At 38.1% G+C, this 25,219-nt stretch overlaps 1 protein-coding gene across 1 annotated transcript in view; it reads right to left on the bottom strand.

Moving 5' to 3' along the window:
* Nucleotides 1-4,567: 4,567 nt before the first annotated feature.
* Nucleotides 4,568-25,219, bottom strand: part of LOC135477024 (uncharacterized) — a 36,931-nt gene continuing 16,279 nt past the window's right edge. Inside the window, exons 7-19 of the mRNA XM_064757172.1 lie at nt 22,850-23,049; nt 21,298-21,415; nt 19,512-19,726; nt 18,747-18,863; nt 16,686-16,828; nt 15,216-15,336; nt 13,750-13,909; nt 12,912-13,108; nt 10,092-10,220; nt 9,748-9,877; nt 9,027-9,206; nt 6,185-6,281; nt 4,568-5,396 (exon numbers count right to left, since the gene is read on the bottom strand). Coding sequence (XP_064613242.1) covers nt 5,339-5,396; nt 6,185-6,281; nt 9,027-9,206; nt 9,748-9,877; nt 10,092-10,220; nt 12,912-13,108; nt 13,750-13,909; nt 15,216-15,336; nt 16,686-16,828; nt 18,747-18,863; nt 19,512-19,726; nt 21,298-21,415; nt 22,850-23,049 — 1,865 coding nt within the window. The 3' untranslated portion in view covers nt 4,568-5,338. The remainder of the gene's footprint in view (nt 5,397-6,184; nt 6,282-9,026; nt 9,207-9,747; nt 9,878-10,091; nt 10,221-12,911; nt 13,109-13,749; nt 13,910-15,215; nt 15,337-16,685; nt 16,829-18,746; nt 18,864-19,511; nt 19,727-21,297; nt 21,416-22,849; nt 23,050-25,219) is intronic.

The following is a 25,219-nucleotide window of genomic DNA, read 5'->3' as shown; positions in this document are numbered from 1 at the left end:
TACTGTATATATATATATATGTGAACTTTTTCACTCAGGTTATAAAGTGACACAAGCAGTCAAGAATTTGATCAACGTTTTGAAAGCAAACTAATATTTTCTGCACGATTTTTAAAATTTGGGAAGAATTTAGAAAAGAAAATGCTTCACGACAACAAAGACTGATTCTTGTGATTAGAACCCAAGGGTTTTAATGGGCTAAGATCCCAAGAGGTTGAAAAGTAAACTGTTTTGCATCAGAAAATACTTCAGATACCTGTAAATGCTTCATATATGACTTTAAATTTCGCTCATCACTGTTTATCCTGATTTCGCCTGAAACTTATCAGTTTTGGCCTTTAGTTGGAAGATAGAAAGATATCCTCCTTGAAAAAAAACAAGTTTCAGCACCAATCTTTCTTGCAATACTTCATCATGACCTTTATTTATAATATTTTTGCGTGAATTTTTCAGGAAAATGCAGTCAGGTAAAACCTTTGCATAGGCAGAAATGCTCATAGGTTGGTTACTAATAAACCATTCGAGTGCTACGCCTCCAAAATTTGACTTAGCCAATCAGAAGAACGCTAAAAAAAATACTTCAGTCGGTGCAGACACTTGTCCGACAATCAGCGCTTGGCAGTTTCAAAAACTTACATTGTGGAGATTTTTCTGTCAATTTACATATCAAGTTTCTTTCATGTCTAATAACAAACGGAAAAGTTATGGTTGAGTACGATTATATTCTGTCCCCGATTACTGTCTGTTTCATCGCAGAAGTGTGTGAGCCTTTTTAAGGAGCAAATGGTTAGCTTACTTGTCAGTTTTACTAGTGTAACCAGCAGGTATTCAGGTGGGTTCATGGAGTAGCATTTGTCTCGAAAATGGACAGTTCGTGGAAAGGTGCATAAAAATGAATATTGTCAGGCAATTGTGCGATATGCACCCATACTTATGCATATGAATGTGTCAGCGTAATTAGGTTAGGTTGCATGACGGTAAAACTAAAACTATACCTTTATAATTATTGCGTGTATACATTGCTAAAGCTACTTATACATAATTATACGAAACCCGAACATGTTTTCAGGACTGTCAGTTTCTTTTAACAAGGTGCTGCACCGTAGGGGTCATATAAAGAATAATAATTCAGCATTTTCACACACATGGATTGTTCAATATCAAGTTCACACGGCATGGGGATTAACTGATTTACAACTACAATTTCACAAAAAACCTTACAGAGTGGCACACTTAGAAACAAACCACAACAAATTATGTGAGCCACAAAAAGAACAAAGAGTAAAAATCCTAAATCAATAATTGAACTGTTTGAAACTGAGAGGAAATTAGTGTAGTCTGCATGCCTAAATTGCGTACTGTGAACGGTTATGTGAAAGCGTGTTTATCCTTCAATAAGCATGGCATATTGCAAAGCTCAGATACTCCGAAAAAAAGAAGAAGTCGCGTGTTATAACGTTTCCATACGTACGTATCCTGAAGATGACAAATATAATTTTGTCGAAATATTGAAACGTCATGTATGTGACTTCTCAGTTTTTCGGAGTATCCATGCTTTTGTATTATGCTGAACGGTATGTATCTGTTATAGTATCAACGAAAATGTCAACGTCAATTCTTCACACATAAATGAACCATTTTGGAGACTTATTCGGCCTTGCAACAGCAATATTCGTAAATAATATTTGTGTTATTTACATATATGGCCATGTATTAAGGCATGTAGATTTTTTGTTTCCTCTGTACATTTTGGCTGAAACATGAATGATATTTTTTATTTCCCCCTGACACTAGCCGATAACCCCCTTAAATAGCGTCCTCACACTGTGTTTTGTCGCAATGACGGAAATGAAAATAAGCCGAAAATGATGGAGAAATGTTATCTAGTTGTTTCCCCCAAGCTAACCGTGCCAGCTGCTGTGGCACACTCTCTATCGGACCAAGAAAACTCTAGCTAATTGGGTCTGCACTTAGTGGTACAGCAAGGATACCCCCCTCCCCCTTTTCCTTCCCAAACCTTCCCCACACATAACCAACAAACCATTCAGGCTCTAACATGGTCATAATGTTTGGATTTCCTCAAACCCGTTCAGAACAAAGTTGAATTAACCAAGCGTCTGCCAACTGGTAAAAATCGTGTCACAGGGCAGTCATCATGTCTGCATTATATGCCACATTAAACATAACATATGTTCATGTTGTTTTTGTACGTCTGTAGACAGCAAAATACAATGTGAGCCAAATAAATATACCAATGGCAAACTGTCTAAATAAGTCGCTGCTTTTACGTGCCAAGGAATTTGGATCTAAAACCATTATTTTAAGAAAGGCGTTGATGTCAGACATTTAGTCGCAGGTATATGTAATCAGCAATGTCACTGCATTGATTTATTCGTTAATTTACATGGACTGGTGTTTTACGGCCGCACTCAAGAATACTTCGCTTAGGCCTATTAGGCCGCGGCGGGAAGGAACCAGGCAGAGATTGGGGGGGGGGGGGGGACCCATGGCCACGCGCATAATACTGGTAGACCTTCCAACGTAAGATTGGAAAGAATGACAGCATTTGAACTCACATCGACCACATTGGTGAAAGTCTCCTCATTATTACTACGCTGCGCTCGCATGCTAAACACCGAATATTATATAACAACATTGTCGTTATTGCTTCTGTGGGAGGCTGTTAGTGGAATGAACCCGAAAGACAGTTGACATATATTTGTTGGTTTTAAACCCGGGCTTATGCCAGGCAGTTTCCAGCATTTGAATCTGCGCCATATCCAGGCCCAGAGAGTGTAATCGCATTGGGTGAGAGGCCTGCTGGGTCATTGTGTTCCACTAGTAGAAGACAAGAGATGGTACATATAGGTACAAACGTCTTATGGGGAATTATTGCAACAAAAGGTGTTTTGCAAGCTGACAATGTACGCGTACCAAGCTTATCAAGACAGAATGTCGCCCCCTAGTAACCATGGTAGTCGCACAGCTGTTTGAGCTTGTCAGGAAGTTAAGGGCACTGTAGGCAATAAGCACATTTGTGATTTGAAAGAGACGCCGCGTGGCGTCTGCCTACAAACGGAGAGGTGAGACCAGCTTTTGAGACAACCACTGTGAACAAAAACAACTGAACAACTTATATCATTTGACAAGATTTGCAAGTTTCGGTTTGAAGTCGCATTTAAAGAATGAAAATATGATAAAAAGCGTCAAAACGTATTTGGAAATATGGTCTTCAATATTTTTTCCATAAAAAAAGGGTATTTGAAAATATTTCTTTATGATTTGGGACCACCTTTTAGTATTTATCGTCGTTGCGTAATAATGTTCTAAATAAGGATGTGATCCACATCTAATAAACTTATTTGAATGTAAATTTGTCGTTTATATCCAAACATATGCATTTAATCTGTTGATAATATTTATGAATACATCAAAGATATAAATATGGAAAGACTAAATTCTAGTGCAAATATATTTAAAAAACATGTGTTACATCATCATTTAAACTATTATTACACAAAAGGTGGTCCCAAAAACCCACCATACAAAAATTATTTTCAAGTGTTTTTGCTCTAAAGAAAAATCGAAAAAAAAATTGAAGACGACATTTACAACTAACTCGTCGCAATCTTTCCTCTGAACTTTTTTACGTTTTCTTCAGCTTTAAGAATATATTTGACACCACCACCGGGATTACATAAAAGTTTAACAATTATTACTATAAACAGCCATGACGACATTCACTCCGGACACTGAGGTAAATCAGACGTGCAACTTGCGCGTGATAAAAAAAGAAACATGGAGATACGTTCGGGTATCAATACAACCCACAGGTATTGAATATATTCTTCAAAAATATATAACTGCTACCAAAAGTCCACAAAATGACTGCTTCTGAACCACAGAAAAGCAGTATAAGTCCTGGGTCTTTTTCGAGAATTATAACACCAATGATGCCTATGATAGGCATGACATTGTACACGAGGTTAAACTACCGTTCAGAGCAGAACTGATTGAGACAGCTATTCTCATTCTCACACGTAATGATAAAAAAATTTCAAAATAAGAGCACCTTCAGATGAAATAATTGAAATAACATCTGTGTTCTTACAGAAAGAGTATACAAGTTTAAAGTAAGCTGCGAAACGGCAATTGCTTAACTTATTAGCCTTGTTGGTACTTTATTTTTTAGTTTTCAGATAAGTCGCCCTCACACAGGGTAACCCGAACATCAGTGTTCAACGAAATTCTCATCGTAGGATTTGGCCATAAAGCTTTCGATCCGCGAGCAATACACCGCCCCCAGTATCCAGGTAAAACGAGTTGACTGAAGTTCTAAAACAACCAGGCTTATATATCATTCAAGATACGCCACTAATACTGATCACCGGATATTTATTCAGCAGGGCTTTCGTCTTCACTCTTCTCACATGAAGTGTATTTTATTTGCGGTATAGGCGAGGTGCTAATTTGCATGTTTGAATGCACCACACCTCAACAAAGCTCATCTACACTCCTGGAACATCCGCACCATGCACCTATAATATATAAATGAGATAGGCTGGTACTGTTTTAACACGTTTGAACAGTATTGTTTTGAACAATATACATTGCCACCCTCATTGATCGGAAACTGCTATACACTTCAATGCTGTACACCCTCACTGTTGCCCACCTGACTACTTTACACTGTCACTGCTGTACACCCTCATTTTTGTACACCCTCACTGCTGCACACTTTCAGTGCTGTATACCCTCACTATTTTACACCCTCCCTTCTGTACACCCTCACTGCTGTACACTCTCACTGCTGTATACCCTCATTGTTGTACATCATCAATGCTGTATACTCTCACTTTTGCACATCCTCATAGGTGTACACTCTCACTGCTGTACACCCTCAGTTCTGTACATCATTGTTGTACATCCTCACTTCTGTACACCCTCACGTCTGTACACCTCAATTCTGTACATCCTCAGTGTTGTACACCCTCATTGCTATATACACCCTCAATGTTGTACATACTTAATGCTGTACACCCTTGCTGTTGTACATCCTAGTTGCTGTACTCCCTCACTGCTGTACACCATCAATGCTTTAAATCCTCATTGTTGTACACCCGCAATGCTGTACATCCTCAATGCTGTACACCTGACTACTGTACACCCTCACTGGTGTACACCCTAATTCCTGTAATTGCTGTACATCCTCATTGTTGTACATCCTAGCTGTGGTACACCCTCACTGCTGGACACCCCCACTGCTGGACACCCTCACTGCTGGACACCCTTGTTCCTGTACATAAATTGATTAATCACTTCCGAAGCGCCAACATGTTCAAACTGTTAAATCTTCAAACAGTTCTGCAACTAAAGCAGTCCATCCAGTTTGGTGACTGTAACAACAAAAAAGAATACTGTGAATGTGGATTGACTTGATTTGATTTGATTGGTGTTTTATGCCGTACTCAAGAATATTTCACTTATACGCCAGCGGCCAGCATTATGGTAGAGTATACGGGGAAGAGCCCAGGGAAAACCAACCCACAACCATCACACCAGGTTGTAAATGTGGATATATATATATATATATATATATATATATATATATATATATATATATATATATATATATATGTATGTATGTACATATATATATATATATATATATATATATATATATATATGTGTGTGTGAACTTTTTCACTCAAGTTATAAAGTGACACAAGCAGTTAAGAGTTTGATCAACGTTTTTGAAAGCAAACTAATATTTTCTGCACGATTTTTAAAATTTGGGAAGAATTTAGAAAAGAAAATACTTCACGACAACAAAGACTGATTCTTGTGATTAGAACCCAAGGGTTTTAATGGGCTAAGATCCCAATAGGTTGAAAAGTAAACTGTTTTGCATCAGAAAATACTTCAGATACCTGTAAATGCTTCATATATGACTTTAAATTTCGCTCATCACTGTTTATCCTGATTTCGCCTGAAACTTATCAGTTTTGGCCTTTAGTTGGAAGATAGAAAGATATCCTCCTTGAAAAAAACAAGTTTCAGCACCAATCTTTCTTGCAATACTTCATCATGACCTTTATTTACCTCCAACATCTAATATTTTTGCGTGAATTTTTCAGGAAAATGCAGTCAGGTAAACACTTTGCATTAGGCAGAAAATGCTCACCTTGCACCACATCCTCTACCTGTTTCGCTGTGGAAATATTCATGGAACAGAATCAAGTCTTTCCAGCCCTCCTGAGAACTGTACAAGTTACAGTCTCCTGTGAACAGATACATAGATATATTTTGTCACCAGATCACTGATTCAACAAAAGACTGCCCAAACTGTGTTCATTTAATGCTTAATGGAGAAGAAAACATAAAAATGATGCCAAAATCCGATGAAAGAAATTGAAAACTTATTTGCAAATATGGTCTTTAATATTTTTTTGGATTTTTTTTTTTCAAGAGAAAACAGTTATTTGAAAATATTTTTGTATGGTGGGTATTTGAGACCAACTTTTGGTATTTATCATTGTTGCATAATAATGTTCTAAATAAGGATGTGATGCCTAAATTTATTTATTATCTAATAAATTTATTTGAATGTAAATTTGTTGTTTATGTCAAAACATATACATTTAACCTAAATTATGATAACACTAATGAACATATTAAAAACATAAATAAACATCCATATTTATGACATTATTAAACAAAGATTGCATATACCAAAAGGTGGTCCCAAATACCCACCATACAAAAATTATTTTCAAGTGTCTTCAAGGAAAAACTGGAAAAAATATTGAAGACCACATTCAGGAATAACTTTTCGCACTCTTTCATCTGAACTTTATGTCATTTTTATGTTTTCTCCACCTTTAACACTGTGTTCTTGGTACAGATGTATGGTACAGGTGTATGGTTCAGCCATCCCTGTATTCAGTGTATGTATATGTACATGTACAAGGTCAACACTTTGATGAACCCTTTTAAAAAAAACAATTAAGAGCGGAAAACTGCCACAGAGCACGAAAGAACAAAAATAACCTAAATAGATCTTGAAATCATGCATGAGCTTTAACTCTTCATATTCACTAAACTTTTCCTAATTCCACCAACTTTTCGCTTCTGAAAGAGCAAATTTCAGTGCAATTATGCACATTTTAAAATCTATTTTCGAGACAAGACTACACCGGTTGGATTGGCTAATTTTAGCGCTTCACAAAAAGTATAATTTTTTCAATGTACATATAATAATGGCTTAAGAATATACCTGAATGAACACCTTGTAAACATGAGAAACGGTTGAGGAATTACAGTAAATCTGGGACTACTGTATACTGTACAGAGCAGTCCCAGACTAAATTCAGAATGACAAACCATTCTGGAAGAAGACAATCCTTTATTTCTGTCAAAAGCAGATGAAACAGTCCAAACCTTGAAGATGATCTGTAAGGTGTCATGGTGAAACACTGGTAAACCAAATAACCAAACATAAAAGTACAAGACTGCTGTGCAGTTAACCCATGATAAGATCTAATCACTTGATAACAACATACTGAACTCCAGACACTGATCAAGGTGGTTTCCTAAATTGATCTGAGGGAACACAAATGAAGCTGCACAGAAATTTTACTAAAATCGGTTTACATTTCAGGCAGTTACGGTGCAGAAACCAATATCCATTCAGAATCCTGGAAATCATTCAGCAATACCTTTGCACGGATCTGGCTTGTTTTCTTACTTGATCTGAGGTACTGGCACTTTACATAAATGAAGCTACACACAAATTCCTTCACAATGACTCATCCATTAAACATAATTAAATTCAGCGACAGTTAGAACGACTTGGATTAAATATTCATCGTCATTCATGAAACTTTGTGTATTATTTTTTTGGTTTTGCTTTTCTCCTTCATCTAAAAAATATATTTATTTATTTATCTGATTGGTGTTTTACGTCGTACTCAAAAATATTTCACAAATATGACAGCTGCCGTCATTGTGGTGGGTGGAAACTGGGCACAGCCTGGATGAAATGATCTAACAATGAATGATTATTTACAGAAGATATATTGTATATACCAGCCTAGGCAGTTGTAAGAACCAGGGCCCATTTCATGAAACTCACTTACCTAAGTTTCCCCTTAACTACCATGATGACATATGTTGTAGAGATATAAAGTGCACATTGCTAAGGGCTACTTCACACTAAGTATGTTTCATGAAACAGACCCCTGGTTTATCATATTGTTAGTCAATGAGCCCCTTCTCAGATGCTCCAGGTGAAATGTTAAACTGGCTCTTCAAAGAACTGACATCACTTTACCGCATGATAGCAGCTTCATTTTCCAAATTTATTTAATGTATTTGATTGGTGTTTTACGCCATACTCAAAAATATTTCACTTACAGCATTATGGTAGAAGGAAACCGGGCACAGCCCAGGGAAAACCCACGACCATCTGCAGGCTGCTGACAGGCCTTCACTCGTGCGGCTGGAGAGGAAGCCAGCATGAGCTGGACTTTAACTCACAACAACCGAATTGGTGAGAGGCTCCTGGGTCATTACGCTGCGCTAGCGCGCTAACCAACTGAGCCATGAAGGCCCCTCAACTTTCAAATTCCCTCTGTCTAAATAGTTTGTCACACATTGTTTTTCTGACGGTTACCTATACAGTGATTAGCTGTAACTGAAAGTACATATATCTACTGAGCTTCCTATGTCTTAATTGAGCTAGTATTTTACATTGTCAGATGTAGATCTACAGTTTTCCTCAGAGCCAAGAGCTTATGCTGTATTTCATCTAAAACTTGGCTTGTAATTATACATTTGCAAAAGCTCATAGAAGTCTTTTTTTTTATGATAACACTTAGTTTTTCTGATAAAAAAATTCAATCAAACTTCACAAAAAAATTCTTAAGTGGCCTTAATCATTCAGAACCAAAGAAAATGTAACTTGAATAATGCTGAGCTTTAGTGGAAATGAATGCAGTATGTCACACAGTCTCTAACTGACATACCATGACAGGGTCTTCGTTCATCTGATCCAATCAAAAACAATGAGATGAGGCGTTTCTGAATATCTTCTACCATGGCTTTCAAACTGATACCAGTATCTACTCCAGTAGACTCCACATTACTCCAACCATCGCCATGAAAACAGTGCAGAGTCATCAGTGTTTCAAGGATGAGATAATTCACTGAAAGATTACCATAAAATTAGAAAACACCTAACCACACATAAGAAATAACGCAAGAAGCATCCTTTCACTGTGACATTCTCCTTTTTTGTTATTTTAATGATTATTTCACTGTGGTGTGTATAAATTTGCATCTGATGATTCAGTGTCAGTGTTGTTACAGGTGTGTCTCATTGAAACACCATCCTCAATACACCTGACATTATATTTTTTACGGCTGAACAGACACTAAAATATATATATCATATATCATATTATAATATAACAGCTGAAAATTTTGCTATGGCAATTCAAGGCTGTCTGATCATGTAACCATGCCTCCAACAGGAAAAATTACCAAACATTGTCCACATTTGCCCCAAATTACATGATATGTTTTTAATTTTCATTTTTATACCCCCCCTTGGGCATTGAGAAAAGATTTATTCCACCTATAAGGCAACAATTAAAATTGCTCTGGCTTAAGTTAACAATAAAAAACAAAGTATTCTGTAACAATAGCCGGTTAAAAAGACGTGGAATTTCACACAATCATTCTTACTTGGAAACCACACAGGGCCTCGCCAGTTACTGTTCCCCCCAAAGCAAGAAGTGGTAGACTCTCCCGGGTCAAATGTAATACTGTAAAAGACCTCATCTATTGTCAGGGAATAGGGGTGGTCAAGGTAATACTGAAAAGCAAGTGAATGATATAAATGTGTTGATCATTTTTCCCGAACAGCAAAAAGAGTAAATCAAGGGTACATGTACTACAGTTCCAGAATAATTTTTTGTAGTCATTTACCGTAAGCTACACAGAATCCTTGAAACCAAGAGTAAAATCTACATGTGTTCTGCTGGCTTCTCATACATGCAGTGAAGATTTCCTCACTTATGTATATTTACCTTAGACAGGGAACGGATTCCAAATGGGGAAAGAAATTCCTCAGTGTTCATGAGGTAAGAGAGAATTGTCTTTGATCGCCCTGCACTCAATGCTGACAGCAGCACCATGTCTCCCTGTACACTAACAAACTGAAACAAATAAATTCTTTACAATTCATATTATAAATATAATTAAAAGAAAAGATATTTAGGAAGATGTATGAAAGCAGACCTAAAGGGTCTGATGTAATGAGACGTATCATGTTATAGAGCAACCAGAAACACAATGTCGTATCAATCTTACCCCAGGCACACATGGTTAAAGTGAACATAGAGTCTGCCACTATATATACATAGAAAACATGATATAGAACACAGAAATCACAGAAAAATATGTAAAAAATTCTATAAAGTTTTGAAAGCCGAGAAAATGAAGTTCAGTACTGGGGGCTTGGCACTGACGAACAATTCACTCTGAGTAGCCATGTTGTAGAAGCCCTTATGAACTTGGCCAATCACTAGCACTGAAAGCGTCATGTGATAACTGGCTGTCAGGTCAAAAGACCTATAAGCTCTTGCTTGTCAGTGTGGTTTCTTTCACTGGATAAGAGATATCCATGCAATAAACTGGATTTTGCTATTAGTTTAAGTGTTAATGATGCATTTTGGACCACGCATTAATGAGCAGGGAGCTGAGAACGCCTGCTCGTGTCATCATGCGTACATGTTAGGCAGGATACTGCAGTAACTTGTCACTCTAGATAACTATAACAGGGCAAAAGGGCATCACCAAATGATTGGCCAGGTACTGACGATTGTTTGCTATTTATTTTGTTGACGAGCGGTGCAGAATATTTTAAGAACATTTCTGGAATACCACTTAATTAGTTAATTAATTCAGCTTTAGTGGCTGACTTGTTCACTTTAAAAGGCAAAACAAAATAACTGTATTTCACCTTAAGTTTGGTAACTGTACAAAATGCAGAAGAACATAAAGGCTTTGAAATACTATTACCACTTAAGTTTTTCTGATACGAAATTAATCAAACTCTACAAAAATCTCTTCAAGGAGAAGAAGATTTAAATATCAAACAAATACCACTGAAAAGAGTATGCATTTCTTCGCAAGTGCATGCCATAAAAAAATTCTAAAATGTACCTCAAGTTGATAAATTATAGATATAGTCAGTGCCAAAATCTGCTGTGGGCGACTCCATTTTGCCTAAGAACTAGTCCTGAAGTCTTCTGTGTTAGGAGAAGAATTGCCGTCGGAAACTGCCAAAGTGCAGTTCATACATTTCCGGTAGAACTCTTCTTCCCAGAAGGTAGCGAACTGTACAGTTCGTTTTCCGCTTGACGATTGGGAAACCAGAATGTTGGACCTGGGTTCCAATTTTATACAATCAAGCTGTCAGTTTTAATGACTCTCAATGGCTGAGAGGCAACACACCCCCAGCATAAATTACAGGGTGTTAAAGATGGAGGACGTGATGAACTCGGCGATTTATGCCAGCTTTGCCGTTTTCAGACTTTATGTGTATGGCGAGGCGAAATCGCAAAATTATGCAGCAGGCACCACCAGATGGAAAAAAAATGTGCTCTTTTCAGCCTATAGCCTGTCATTTTTTTTAAGTTTTCTTCTCCTTTAAGTGGTCAAATGATGTAAATGAATCAACAAAAATCAAGTAAAGTATGTCATTATGCAAAACTTGAATGATCACTACCAGTAACTCAATCTGAAGAAAGTCAAGGATTTACTTTTGTGCCTCATTTTGACATTACACTGATGTCATCATAAGGAAATACGAGTTCCTTATAACAGCATACATGTACATATGTAGATTTACCAAACAAATGGCCTTCACCTTCTAAATACCCTAAACCACCATACATTTAGTCCATGACTACAACACCCATTTTTACCCATTCTGAAAGTTTTATTGATTTTAGAAAGGTGTTTTGAGGTTTGCTTGGACCATGAGATGATAGTCTACTGAAAAATTTGAATTTCCTTAAATCAAAAATATTTTGTGATGTTTATTTGCCTATACAAATGCACTTTTGTGTGCAAAATTTGAGTTACACTTATACACTCTAACAAGAAAATTAAACTTAGCCCTGAAGAGAATTAAACAATACTTTGATGCGCTAATTGGTTACTGATCAAACTCAGGTCCTCCCAAAAACTTATCAAAAACAATCCCCTAAAAATAGTATGTTTTGCTGCATTGCTTGGTGCTCAGCACTGAGAGGTTAGAGCAAGGAAACAGGATTGGTTGGCCCAGTGTCAGTATAATGTGACTGGGTGGGGTGTCTTGTCTGGTGTCTTTGTCATGATACTTCAGTGAAAGGAGCACTTTGGTATCATGAACTTTCCTTGCCACAAGGAGACACAGTACATGTATAAACCCCTAGGGACTCCTCGTCGTCATATCACCGAAAAATTGTCAAGTACAAGGTAACATCCCAAGTGCACATAGATGGATACAGTTAAATTTATTTATTTATTTGATTGGTATTTTACGCCGTACTCAAGTATATTTCACTTATACAACGGCGGCCAGCATTATGGTGAGAGGAAACCAGACGAGGGAAACCCACGACCATCCGCAGGTTGCTGGCATACCTTCCCACATACAGCCGGAGAGGAAGCCAGCATGAGCTGGACTTGAACTCACAGCGACCGCATTGGTGAGAGACTCCTGGGTCATTACGCTGCGCTAGCGCGTTAACCAACTGAGCCACGGAGGCCCCCACACAGTTAGAAGATGACAAAGTCACAAAATGAACAATGAATCTACATATACTCCAACCATACATACACAAAAAGCATCTAATTACCTTATGGCCTTGCTCCAAAAACATTTCCAGGACGTTTCTGTTGGCATCAACTGTCAGGACATTAAGATCCGATACATTCAGTACACACACAGCAAATAAGGGAACTATGCCAACAAGGGAGCGAACTCTGATTGGTTCACACTTGTCAGTCCTATGCAATACATCATAGAAAAATCTATCTGCATCGTCCCATAAACCTAGAAAAAAAAAAAAAAAAAGAAACCGATCGAAAAGATTTCACATTTTGAAAATTTTAGGTCAAACATCGTATATATATATATATATATATATATATATATATATATATATATATATATATACGTAAGGTTTTTCAAGTGCGTAAACTCCGTAAACCCAGCAAAATCAGTAATTTTGACCAACTGTTCTTGAGGCCTTCTGTCTGCCAGATATTATTCTTCAGAATATTACATGTACTCAGCTTAACTTCCTCATCTATACACTGCTTTAGGTTACACCAAGTTCTTGATGTTAAAGGAAGTTCACAAAAAATACCTGTACAAAGCACCCAAAATCAGCCACAAGAAAATGTAGAACATTTTTTGTTAAATTTAAAGTGAAAAGAAAATATCCATTTCATCCAATAATCTTGGTGAAATAATTGCAAGACAAACATATTTAAGCCCTTCAATAACCTCTAAATCATCAAAAAAGATAAAATTTATATAAATTTTGGGACCTTCAAAATTAAGACCAAAAATCAGACATCAGAGGGTATATGCCCAAACTACAGTAATCTATAGCCTCTAGATATAGCACTTTTACTAAAAATGGTCAGACTACTTTCTCACTTGCCCCTGAATGTCACATGACCACCGACCTCCTTCTTCTGTAGACTTGTTTAGGTCCTCAGAGATACTGACAAAATTCCTGAAGATGGTAGGGATGAGATCTATGTAGACTTTGTCACCATGAGCTAACTCCACCACAATCTTCAGCATATGGAGGGAATAAAATGCCATCCACCCTGTGGCATCTGCCTTCAAAAGAAAAAAAGCGGGAAAAGTACTTAACAACTCTGTTGTAATGTAGAAACACATATACATTTTAAAGTCAATGCCTCAACCAAACCAAAATCATTAAATAATGTATTTGCAAATGTATTACAAAACTGACAATGCATTTGCATTTAACAAGGGTTACTATATATATGTACCTGTTGTGCACTAAAGAAATCCAGGTAGATTTTGTCTGACATATAATATTAAAGAATATTTCGCTTATACGAGGAGGAAACCAGGCAGAGCTTAGAGGAATCCATGACCATCCGGAGGTTGCTGGCAAACCTTCCCACATACATCTAGCTCTGGCATGCCACCATCAAACAGAAACATTCTTACCTGACAGAGGGATCAGCCCTCAGGTACACCAGATGACCTGCCAAGTAAGCTGATGTTATCCTGACCCAGACAGTCACCACCAAACAGGTACACACTCACCAGATAGAGGGACCAGCCCTCAGGTACACCAGATGACCTGCCCCGTACGCTGATGTTATCCTGACCCAGACAGTCACCACCAAACAGGTACACACTCACCAGATAGAGGGACCAGCCCTCAGGTACACCAGATGACCTGGCCTGTACACTGATGTTATAACGATCCAGATAGTGACCACCAAACAGGTACACACTTACCTGATCATGGGACCAGCCCTCAGGTACACCAGATGACCTGTCCAGTACAATGATGTTATCTAGACCCAGTCACCACCAAACAGGTACAAACTCACCAGACAGAGGGACCAGCCCTCAGGTACCTGATAACCTGGCCTATACACTGATGTTATCCTGACCCAGTCATCACCAAACAGGTACACACTTACCTGACCAAGGAACCAGCTCTCAGGTACACCAGATGACCCGTCCTGCACACTGATGTTATAATGACCCAAACAGGTACACACTTACCTGATAGAGGGACCACGCCTCAGGTATACCAGATAACCTAGCCTGTACACTGATGTTATCCTGACCCAGCCAGTCATCACCAAACAGGTACACACTTACCTGATAGAAGGACCAGGCCTCAGGTATAACAGATAACCTGGCATGTACACTGATGTTATAATGACCCAGACATTCATCACCAAACAGGTACATACTTACCTGATAGAGGGACCAGGCCTCAGGTATACCAGATAACCTGGCCTGTACACTGGTGATATCCTGACCTAGACAGTCATCACAATACAGGCACACATTTACCTGATCGAGGGACCAGGCCTCAGGTACACCAGATGACCTGTCCAGTACACTGATGTTATCCTGACAGGTACACACCTACCTGATCGAGGGACCAGCCCTCAGGTACACCAGATGACCTGTCCAGCACACTGATGTTATCCAGGCCTAGGAAGCCACCACTAAATAAGAACAAATCTTCAGATCTTCTCTGATTAAACCACCTGAATAACAGTAAAATTACAATGATGTAAACACATCAGCATTTAGTTCACCATTTGAATTATCATGCTTTTTAGCCACGCATCACTGGAGCAATGGCATCATGCCTTTCATTCAATAAACTTTGACTGTAAAATTTGCATGGTTCCACATAAAAGGAACCAAAAGGGCCTCTACCACTGAGTGGTTAGCAAAGACAGCATGGTGAAATAACTCAGGAGCCTCTCACCAACGTGGTCACTGTAAGTTCAAGCTGGCAGGTGTCAGTATAATGTGACTGGAATAAACCACCAGCATCTGGGTAGGTAACTGACAAACTTTCTCAAGTAACACAGAAATGTTTCACCCACAGAGAATAGTTTGAAGCCAATGACTGACAGATTAATTGATAGTATAGTCCTTAACACCATGTTCACTACATGTATTTCACTTATATGACTCACTTTTCATCCAAATAAGCAATGAAATGATCTTCAAGAAGCTTCACATAAGGCTAACTGAAATGTCCTTGAAAGCCTTGTATACTGCTTCTTGCCACCAAGTACAAGAAGAACAGTAGCAGGTGTTATGTATATGTCCAGGGTGGCCTAAGCTAATTACTGTATGAATTAATACTGACACAGAGCTGCATAATGGCTACGTTTCTTTACTTCCGAATGCCGGTACCCAACTGACTGAGCACATGGCCCACATAATACATAGCGCGTACGTTTCGGGTAATATCGACAACACTCGGGACACGACAGCAGGGGACTCTCTTGTGGATGGCTTGTCGAGGGCTGGGATTGAACCGCCGGCATACATGTGGCAGTGTCTCAACCACTCAGCCATGACCACCCAGCTTTAAGTTAATTTTATTAATCTTAAGATAATTGATTTTGTACATGTATATAAGCCCAACTTTCCTTTCTGCTTTTATCAAATCTAAGGTATACCATATTTGATATTTACTACATGTATATTTGATCTAAACTTTCTCGTCTATGATGAAAATCCTCATTTTGAGATTTCTAATGTTTATTATTTATCTGTAGAGTAAATATTTATTTATTTATTTGATTGGTATTACTCAAGAATATTTCACTTATATGACGGCGGCCGGCATTATGGTGGGAGGAAAGTGGGTAGAGCTCGGGGGAAACTCACGACCTTCCACAGGTTGCTGACAGACCTTAACAAAAAGGCCAGAGAGGAAGCCTGCATGAGCTGGACTTGAACTCATAGCGAACGCATAGAGTAAATAGACTGTTGTCTTTTGTTCACCATAACGTATACATGTATACAATGGAGTTCGGGTCAATTAGAGTACATGATTTCTTTATGTTCAGGCATGCAAAGCATAAATACTTACCACGTATAGTTAATAAGGAGTTTATGACAGCACTGTTTTAGGAAATGTCTGTCCTGTCTCCCAGTCCTGGTGTAAACCTTCCAGCACCCCCAGGCATGGACAGGCGGGTTCACATCACTCAGAGCAAACTCATAGGCTGGAAGCTGCACAACAAACAGTGGTTTTGGAAAAAGTCTTACTCCTGAGAGATACATTTATTAAAACTAGCAAGTTTCTCTGCTTATCAAAAACGTGCTGAAAACATAATACACAAAAAACAGAAATGTTTACAGTCACACCCCTTACAGCGCATGTGCTGCTCTCTTCACTCACCTTACATCACTGCTGCATCATTAGACATGATTGACCTTTGGAGCCTTGGTGACATACATGTATACAGACTTGTTTAGGCTTAGCCTCAACACTGTCTTCCGCATGTAGGAAAACCAAGTTCTGCATACTTCACATAAACAGAAGGCATGTTTACACATTATTGTACAAACAGAGTTTGAGACAGCGTGTTCAAGTTTCCTGACATTTCAGACCGAGGTGCGAAAGATCTGGTATCAATCCTGGGTAGGCTCACACCTATGATCTTAAAAGAGGATGTTGTAGCTTCCTTGCTTGGCAGTCACCATTAAGGGAATAGTGCAACGACTGGTTGGCATGTATCAGTATAATGGCTCAGGCGGGCGGCTCACTTGCCTTCGGTAAGGCGTCACAGAGAAGCAGCACGAGATAAAAGAGCAGTGGAAATCCATTCTGGGCAAAAAGAAGGCACCTTACATGCACTCTCAGGACTCCTTCGTTGTCATATGACTGAAAAATTGTTAGGTACAACGTTAAACCCCAAGCACTCACTCACTCTGACATCACTTCCTGCCTCACCACCACGACTCCCTTTGACCTTAGTGTTGTTCACAACTTTAGTACAAATTTTGGTGGCTAATGGTGGCATTGATGTAAGCAAACCTACAGATCAGCGCCATTGCTGTAAGGAGTATGGTTTATAGTATGAGCAAGAATACACTTATATACACACCAAGTTTTATCACTTCTGCCATCGTGTGAACAAATACCTTCTTTTTATTCCACTTCCATTATTTCCTGCCCCTGAGTGAAAAACCTTTGCACAGGCTTAACACCTAATCCAGCTGAAGACTGGAGGGTTTCACTTACATGTAGATTCAAATTCATTCCGAATAATGACACCACATTTAAAGTATTGGTACATTAAAGTGACACTGAGCAGATTTGTCTTAAGCCCATTTTTTTACCATCAAGCAAAGAGTATATATTACCAAATATTTTGACTTCAACATGACATATGGACAACACCAGGTACAAAAACCAAACTTCTCTAGCCCAAAACTCAAATCCAAATTCAGACAATTTAAAACTTAAAGAACTGAAGAATCAAACATCTCAAGCAACTCAAATTTACAACAGCACAAAACAATTCTAAATTCCAAACATGTAAAGCTCAAAGAATTCAAAATCAAATTACTTCACACTCACAGAGCATAAAACTCAAAAGCACAATTCAAAATCCTATCAACTCAAAACACAAACTTTAAACTCAAACAATGAAAAGAATTCAACAATGAAATAACTCGAACAACGTAGTTCAAAACTCAATTAGTGGGAAAAAAACAGACATCCAAAATAACTCAAAACAACACAAAGCTACAACATCACAGAACTAAAATTCAAACAAGGTCAAGCTAAAAAAAATCACAAATATGAAACAAATAAATTAAGCAACTCAAACAATTCAAAACTCAAATAATTCAGAAATCAAACATCTCCAACTGATTTTACAACAGCACAAAACTCCAACAGCCCAAAACTTAAGCAACTCTAAACTCCAAATATGTAAAGCTCAAAGAATTCAAAAATCAAATAGCTTCACACTCAACGAACATAAAACTCAAGCACAATTCAAAATCTTATCAACTCAAAACCCAAACTACTGTAAACACAAAACTCAGGACTCACACAGTGCTAGCATATCAAAACTCACCTTAGCAAATCAAAACTCACCTTAGCATATCAAAACTCACCTTAGCATATCAAACTCACCTTTCCTGAGGGATGCAAATATCGCTCAGACAGGAAGAGAAGCAGCTGCTGTTTCGCAAACTCCGAATCAATTCTACAGAAAGGCACCATGTGAAATGCTAAATCCCATGCTGCATACTAGAAAGGGAAGAAAAGCTATCATAAGTGAATGAATGTACACGAATTTACTGTATTTGCATGCTTTCAAATTTCATCTGAGGTTAATTCACATGTGTATCCGAACAAACACATGCTGCACACAAAAATTAATAATGAAATAAGTGGCAAATTAACATATTAATTTAAAGTCGCTTTGCTTTGCAAAATCATGGGACAGATACAAGGACAGTAGTTTTCACAGGTCTGTCTGAAACAATGATTAGATTTTATGTTGTTTTTTGCATTGGTGGAGTAAACAAGGTTTTTCACCACTGTTTCATATCTCCATGACAAAAGTGTGCTAATCAATCTTCACCACTACTTCATATCTTCATGTCAAGAGTGGTAACCAATCTTCACCACTTTTTCATATCTCCATAGCACTAACCAATCTTCACCACTACTTGATATCACCATGACAAAAGAGTGATAACCAATCTTCACCACTTTTTCATATCTCCATAGCACTAACCAATCTTCACCACTACTTGATATCACCATGACAAAAGAGTGATAACCAATCTTCACCACTTTTTCATATCTCCATAGCACTAACCAATCTTCACCACTACTTGATATCTCCATGACAAAAGAGTGATAACCAATAATGTATCTGTGAGGACCAACCCATGGAAACTCCCACTTGTCTGGCATAGAGATTACATCATGGTTTCGGAGATGTTGCCAGCCAATGTTCCGCTGGCAGGGTTTCAGTGTCCCCCAGTCACCAATCCTCGAACATTCCTCAGAAACTCTGTCTTCTGTCAGGTCTAGCTGAGAACCATGTGAAGTGCTGACATCATCAGCTGGGTGCTCCTCGGTACCAGAGCCCAGCAACTTCTCTGGGGAGAGGGAAACATTTCGATAATGTAATGAGTTTTTATTATTCACATTATTAAAGAAATATTTCACATAAAAGATACATAAAAAGGTACCGTAAAATGAAGAGTAGTGTTTTAAGGAAAATGAAGAAAAAGACTGAAAAAAAATCTCAAAATTCATCTTTGAGGAATACACTTTACATTTATTGATAGATCCACTATTTAATGCACATGTAGTCATTGGCCCAAATACTTGGAAATGACACCATTAAAGAACATACTGGGATTGCATCACCCCACAACAACTTGGTTTTGACAGCCACCACTACTGACATCACCACAGCGGGCCATATACCGATTATCCAGACTGACCGCTATAAGGCCTGTAGTTTAAAATTATTATTACATCTCAAGAAGAAAATTGATAAGCTTTTTCTTACCTTGATATGTTAGACCATATCCTAAACTCCATATTTACAAACAAGACCCAACCGTTACATGCATCTTTTAACATACAATTATGGTGAGGTTTATGGGTGAGGAAAGCCAAACACAGCCCACAGGACACCACAAAATTTGACCTGTTATTCAGTGTTATTATTTATTACATCTGATGAGAAGTCTACCTTAGGGCTAACCATTGTGCCAATGTAAGCTATATATTCGAGGATCACCGATGAAGATCTAGGCTCAGTTTCATAAAGCGGCTTACAACATTTTTTTATCGTACATTTGTCGTACGATATTTTGTACATCACTATTAGCGTACCATTATCCTGATTATCATAAAAGTACGACACCTTTGTGAAATTGGCCCCTAGCCATTTTTTTGCAACCCACAACACAGCAGACAGTTTAGCTACATGATGAACTTGAACTTGAAATCTGATCTGGTTCTAAAATTGGGGTGGAACTACCCACAAATTCACATGGAACTACTTCATCTCCCCATTTAATGAATCTTATCTGATTTAAAAGACTGTGTTGATGACATCAACATCTGTGACGGAAGCAACTTTTGCAGTACTTAAACTAGCAGGAGCCAGTGGGAATTGATGACCGTGGAGAGCCACAGAAAGCCTCAAGCTAATACACGTATGTAAAAGTGTTGGATGAAAATGTTTGTGATCTTGTACATAAAGCAAGTCTAATATAAAACCAGATAAAGTAAAGTATACAGACAGTTCCTGGTGATTCTATTCCACAATCATATGCTGAAGCTGATGGAATTTGGCATAGCTGAAGAATACCAGTTTATGCTTGTTCAGTGTCTGGTTCTTTACATATATTTTCTTTCCTGTTGTTGTTTACTGGTCAATATGTTTTCACACAACTGTTGCATGGTAAAATTGTCCTTCACTATCATTTATTTATTTATTTATGTGATAGGTGGATTGGCGCTCAGCGTTATGGTGGGAGAAAACCGAGCAGAGCCCAGGGGGAAACCCATGACCATCCGCAGGTTGCTGCCAGACCCATCATCATTTAAACAAGTAATAAGATAAGGGGAAACAATTACAACAGGTAAAACTTAGGAAATAATTTTCTTACAGTAATTTTAAATTTACATAAATGTATTATCAAAAACACACCTCTTCTCTGAAACCACTGTTTGACATTGTAGCAATAGAACTGCTTGTTCCAGAGCAGGCCTGCATATGCTTGACGAATAATATTTCTCTCTTCTGTAGAGCACCGTGACGGAATGACCTGAAAGTCAAAAACTGAGACATGATACTACATTTCTCACAAAGGAAGACCTACTTTAATTTTTTTTGACAAAAATTTAATCTGATCGAAGTTCCTTCCTCTCCGGCTGTATGTGGGAAGGCCCTGTCAGCAACCTGCGGATGGTTGCGGGTTTCCCCCAGGCTCTGCCTGGTTTCCTCCCACCATAATGCTGGCCGCTGTCGTAGAAGTGAAATATTCTTGAGTACGACATAAAACACCAAACAAATAAATAAGTAAATAAATTTCAGTGAAGTCACATGCTGTATTCAAAAATATTGTACTTCGACATCTATATGACAGTGGTCTGGATCACGGTGGGAGGAAACAGGACAGAATGTACAAAAAATAATCACATCCTTCCACATACAATGTCAAACTTCCTGACTTAAATCTGCAGCCAAACTAGAGAAAGCTGGATTTGAACCTGTGATCTCAGTTGTCAAAGACTGTGGATCTTCCTCAAAGGCATGAAGTACATGTCAGATGAAAGACCATTAAATACTGTCTGGGAAAACAGTTGATTTATTTTTTTTATAATGTTTTTCGACCCACATGTAGTAAAATACATTTAGAGCTTTGGACTCTACTATGGTCTTTTCTGACCATATTGGAACCTGTGGTGTCACTTCAACTATTAGCCCCTTGACACATAGAAGGCTATATGCCATCATTCAAAAATGCATCAAAATGACTCCAGTGTTTCTAACTTAAACTATTTTCCTGGACAGTGTTTAATACTTTACTTCAGGGTTTTGTTTGCCTTTAGACATTAAGTCATCAATGCTCCCGCCTGAGCCATTATACTGATACAGGTCAACCAGTCGTTGCACTTTCCCATTTATGCTTAACGCAAAGCGAGGAAGTAGCAACTTCCTCTTTTAAAGTCTTAGGTGTGACTCGAACCAGGGTTGACCCTGGATCTACTGCTCCCGAAGCGGAAGCTCTACCAACTGTGATATCGGGGCGAGTAATATTGCACGGAAGTCAGTGCTACTCTAAGCACTTGCTGCACCATAAAAAGCATTTAATTTAGGATAAAATATGGTGCCCTTTTCGAAGTGTGTTTACAGTGATGAGATGTCACATCATTTTCTTCATAAAAATTGTCCCTTTTTGTTATCAAGACACTTTGTAAATAGTACATTTGAACGAATTTTTATGGGCTAAAAATAATTTGTAAAACATTTAGAGAATATGGTCTCAAAAAACTCAGAAACTAGAAAAAAATTTTCATTGAATTTCTTTAAAAATAATTTAAACTCTTCCTTGAAACAGGCCTCTTGGTGTATTTCGTTTGAGGCACACATTATTTTTTACTTTATGTACATTAAGCCAAATAAATCTGATCAAACTAAAAATGTTCCAAAACCATGGGACAAAGCCAGCTTTTTTTCACAAGTTCAAAACAATTACTTTGTCATAGAAATCATCTGCCTCCGCAATCCTCTGCTCTATGACGCTATCAATTCCCTCTGCAGACAGACATTCTGATTGGCTGGTTTCTGAGTCACATGACAGCTGCCACCTGATGATCGCTGTGCCTCCTGCAGGGACTGTCACATGGTAATATCCTGCACACTTTGTCCCTGAGGCAGGTGTACTGAATGACTCACCTGTCAAAATCAGGCAAAGCTTAAAAACCATCAAAATCTCAATAGTAAACTTACCAAATATTACACATTTACAATGTATTTATTTATTTATTTATTTATTCAGTTGATTAGAAGTATAGGCCACTTTCAAGAATATTTCACTTATACGACAACAGCCAAAGGACATTATTATTCTTTTTGTGATGACCAGGCAAGCAGCTCCGAAACTGGCCAACCCAACCAATGCAGTTTTACTCTCTCATATGTGAAAAGGCCGAGGAATTTCATGTAGCGTCTGCCTACCTTTCAATCTAGCAGCTACATATCTACCGAACAAGTCCTTAGTGAGGTTCGGAGATGACGCAGACTCTGCGTTTCCTGATAAAGCGTCCTCGTTGGTGGCGTTGTTAGTGAATAACATCACGGGATCCTCATGAGTGTCACAGACTTTGGCAGGTAAGAAATTCATTCTGTATTTCTCTGTTTCAATGAAAATTGGAATCTGCAAACCATATGCCCATGTAGTATTCGGTTATATTTATTTCCACGAATCTACCTTCAGAAAATCATGTAAAATTTGACGAAACCTGAACTGCCTTGAGAACTAAAGCACATGACAACCTTAACTGTGGCCATAATCCATGAAGGCTTCGAGTATCTGAGCTGATCATGCGGTGCCCAGGATCAGAAAGCTTTCTTGGGCTTACAAGGTACACACTTAGCCTTAACGGAAAAGACCTCTAAAAATTGAAGTACGCATCACTGAACAAACCGTTTAAAACTGTACATAAAGATGCTTTCATTTATTGCTTTTTTAGATTTTTGTGTACAGAGTTAAAGGGGATCAACATCTGAATTCTAAGGTGGGTTTTATGGACCATGCTATCAGAGTTCAGGAACTCTGACATCAAAGGAAGATTTTCCCACTCTAACCACAACACTGAATGTCATAATAACTCTTTTTACCCATGAGTAAAAGATTGCTGAAATAATGTTCTCAAAAAATTCATTCCTTCTGGTGAACATCAGGGAAGGACATGGCGTTAGAATTCCTAGACATCGGCAATATGGCTCGCAGTAAGCCCACCACAAAATTTAAATATTTGTATGCCTTTCAACACTCTTCAAAAAATACAAAAAAATAAATAAACGAAAGTATTTTTACGCATAGTGTCCAGCAGTCTGTATGATGAACCTTACTTCATATTTTAGCTGTCTTTTACCTTAACTTGTGGTATTATAACTGAACTTATCTTGGAGCCTAAATGCAAATTTTAAATCCTGGAGCCAGAACTTGCATGGAATCCACATGTATTCTCAAAGGCCACCGTACAAGTGAAATATTCTTGAGTACCCCATAAAACACCAATCAAATAAATAAATAAATAAATTTATTCAATTGTTGTTTAACAACATGCTCAAGAAATTTTGACCATGATAGATAGTTTTATGGGTGGAGGAAATATAGGTCCCTGAGTAACAAAATGGCTGTCGACCACTAGCAAACAGGTGACCATCTGTCACTGACTTAAAAGGGTATATGTGTGGCCATTACGTCCACATTATCTTCCATGTCTAGGCCAGCCAAGATTTGCAATTATACATCATCTTTCTCAGATTTTTAAAGCTCTCTTGCTAGCAGATGTGATGTGCACTGCCTACCACTGGTTGCAATATTCATGAGAAGTCTTTTATAACATGTCTCAAACATTTGCTGCCCACCACTCATTTAAAAGAAGACATTAATCTTTACTTCCTTTTGGGGGGGCCTCAATTGGTTAGCGCGCTAGTGCAGCGTAATGAAACAGGAGCCTCTCACCAATGTGGTCGGTGTGAGTTCAAGTCCAGCTCATGCTGGCTTCCTCTTCCGGTCGGTCAGCAACCTGCGGATGGCCGTGGATTTCCTCCAGGCTCTGCCCGGTTTCCCCCCACAATAATGCTGGCAACCATCGTATATGTGAAATATTCTTGAGTACGGCGTAAAATACCAATCAAATAAATAAATAAATTTACTTCCTTTTGTTAATTGGCAGTGTCTTTGTTTTCTTCTTGCAAAGTCTACTACACAATTTAAAAATATTCCTGCATTAGTCTATAACCATAGTCACTCTTGTCAGTGTGATGTTTTATTTATGAAGGTGAGGGTCTGGGCCTGCTTCAACAAGAAGATTAATTGTAGTTACAATCAACT

The sequence above is a fragment of the Liolophura sinensis genome, chromosome 10, assembly GCF_032854445.1.
Source record: "Liolophura sinensis isolate JHLJ2023 chromosome 10, CUHK_Ljap_v2, whole genome shotgun sequence".
Classification (NCBI taxonomy): Eukaryota; Metazoa; Mollusca; class Polyplacophora; order Chitonida; family Chitonidae; genus Liolophura; species Liolophura sinensis.
This window is presented reverse-complemented; position numbering and strand designations above follow the sequence as displayed.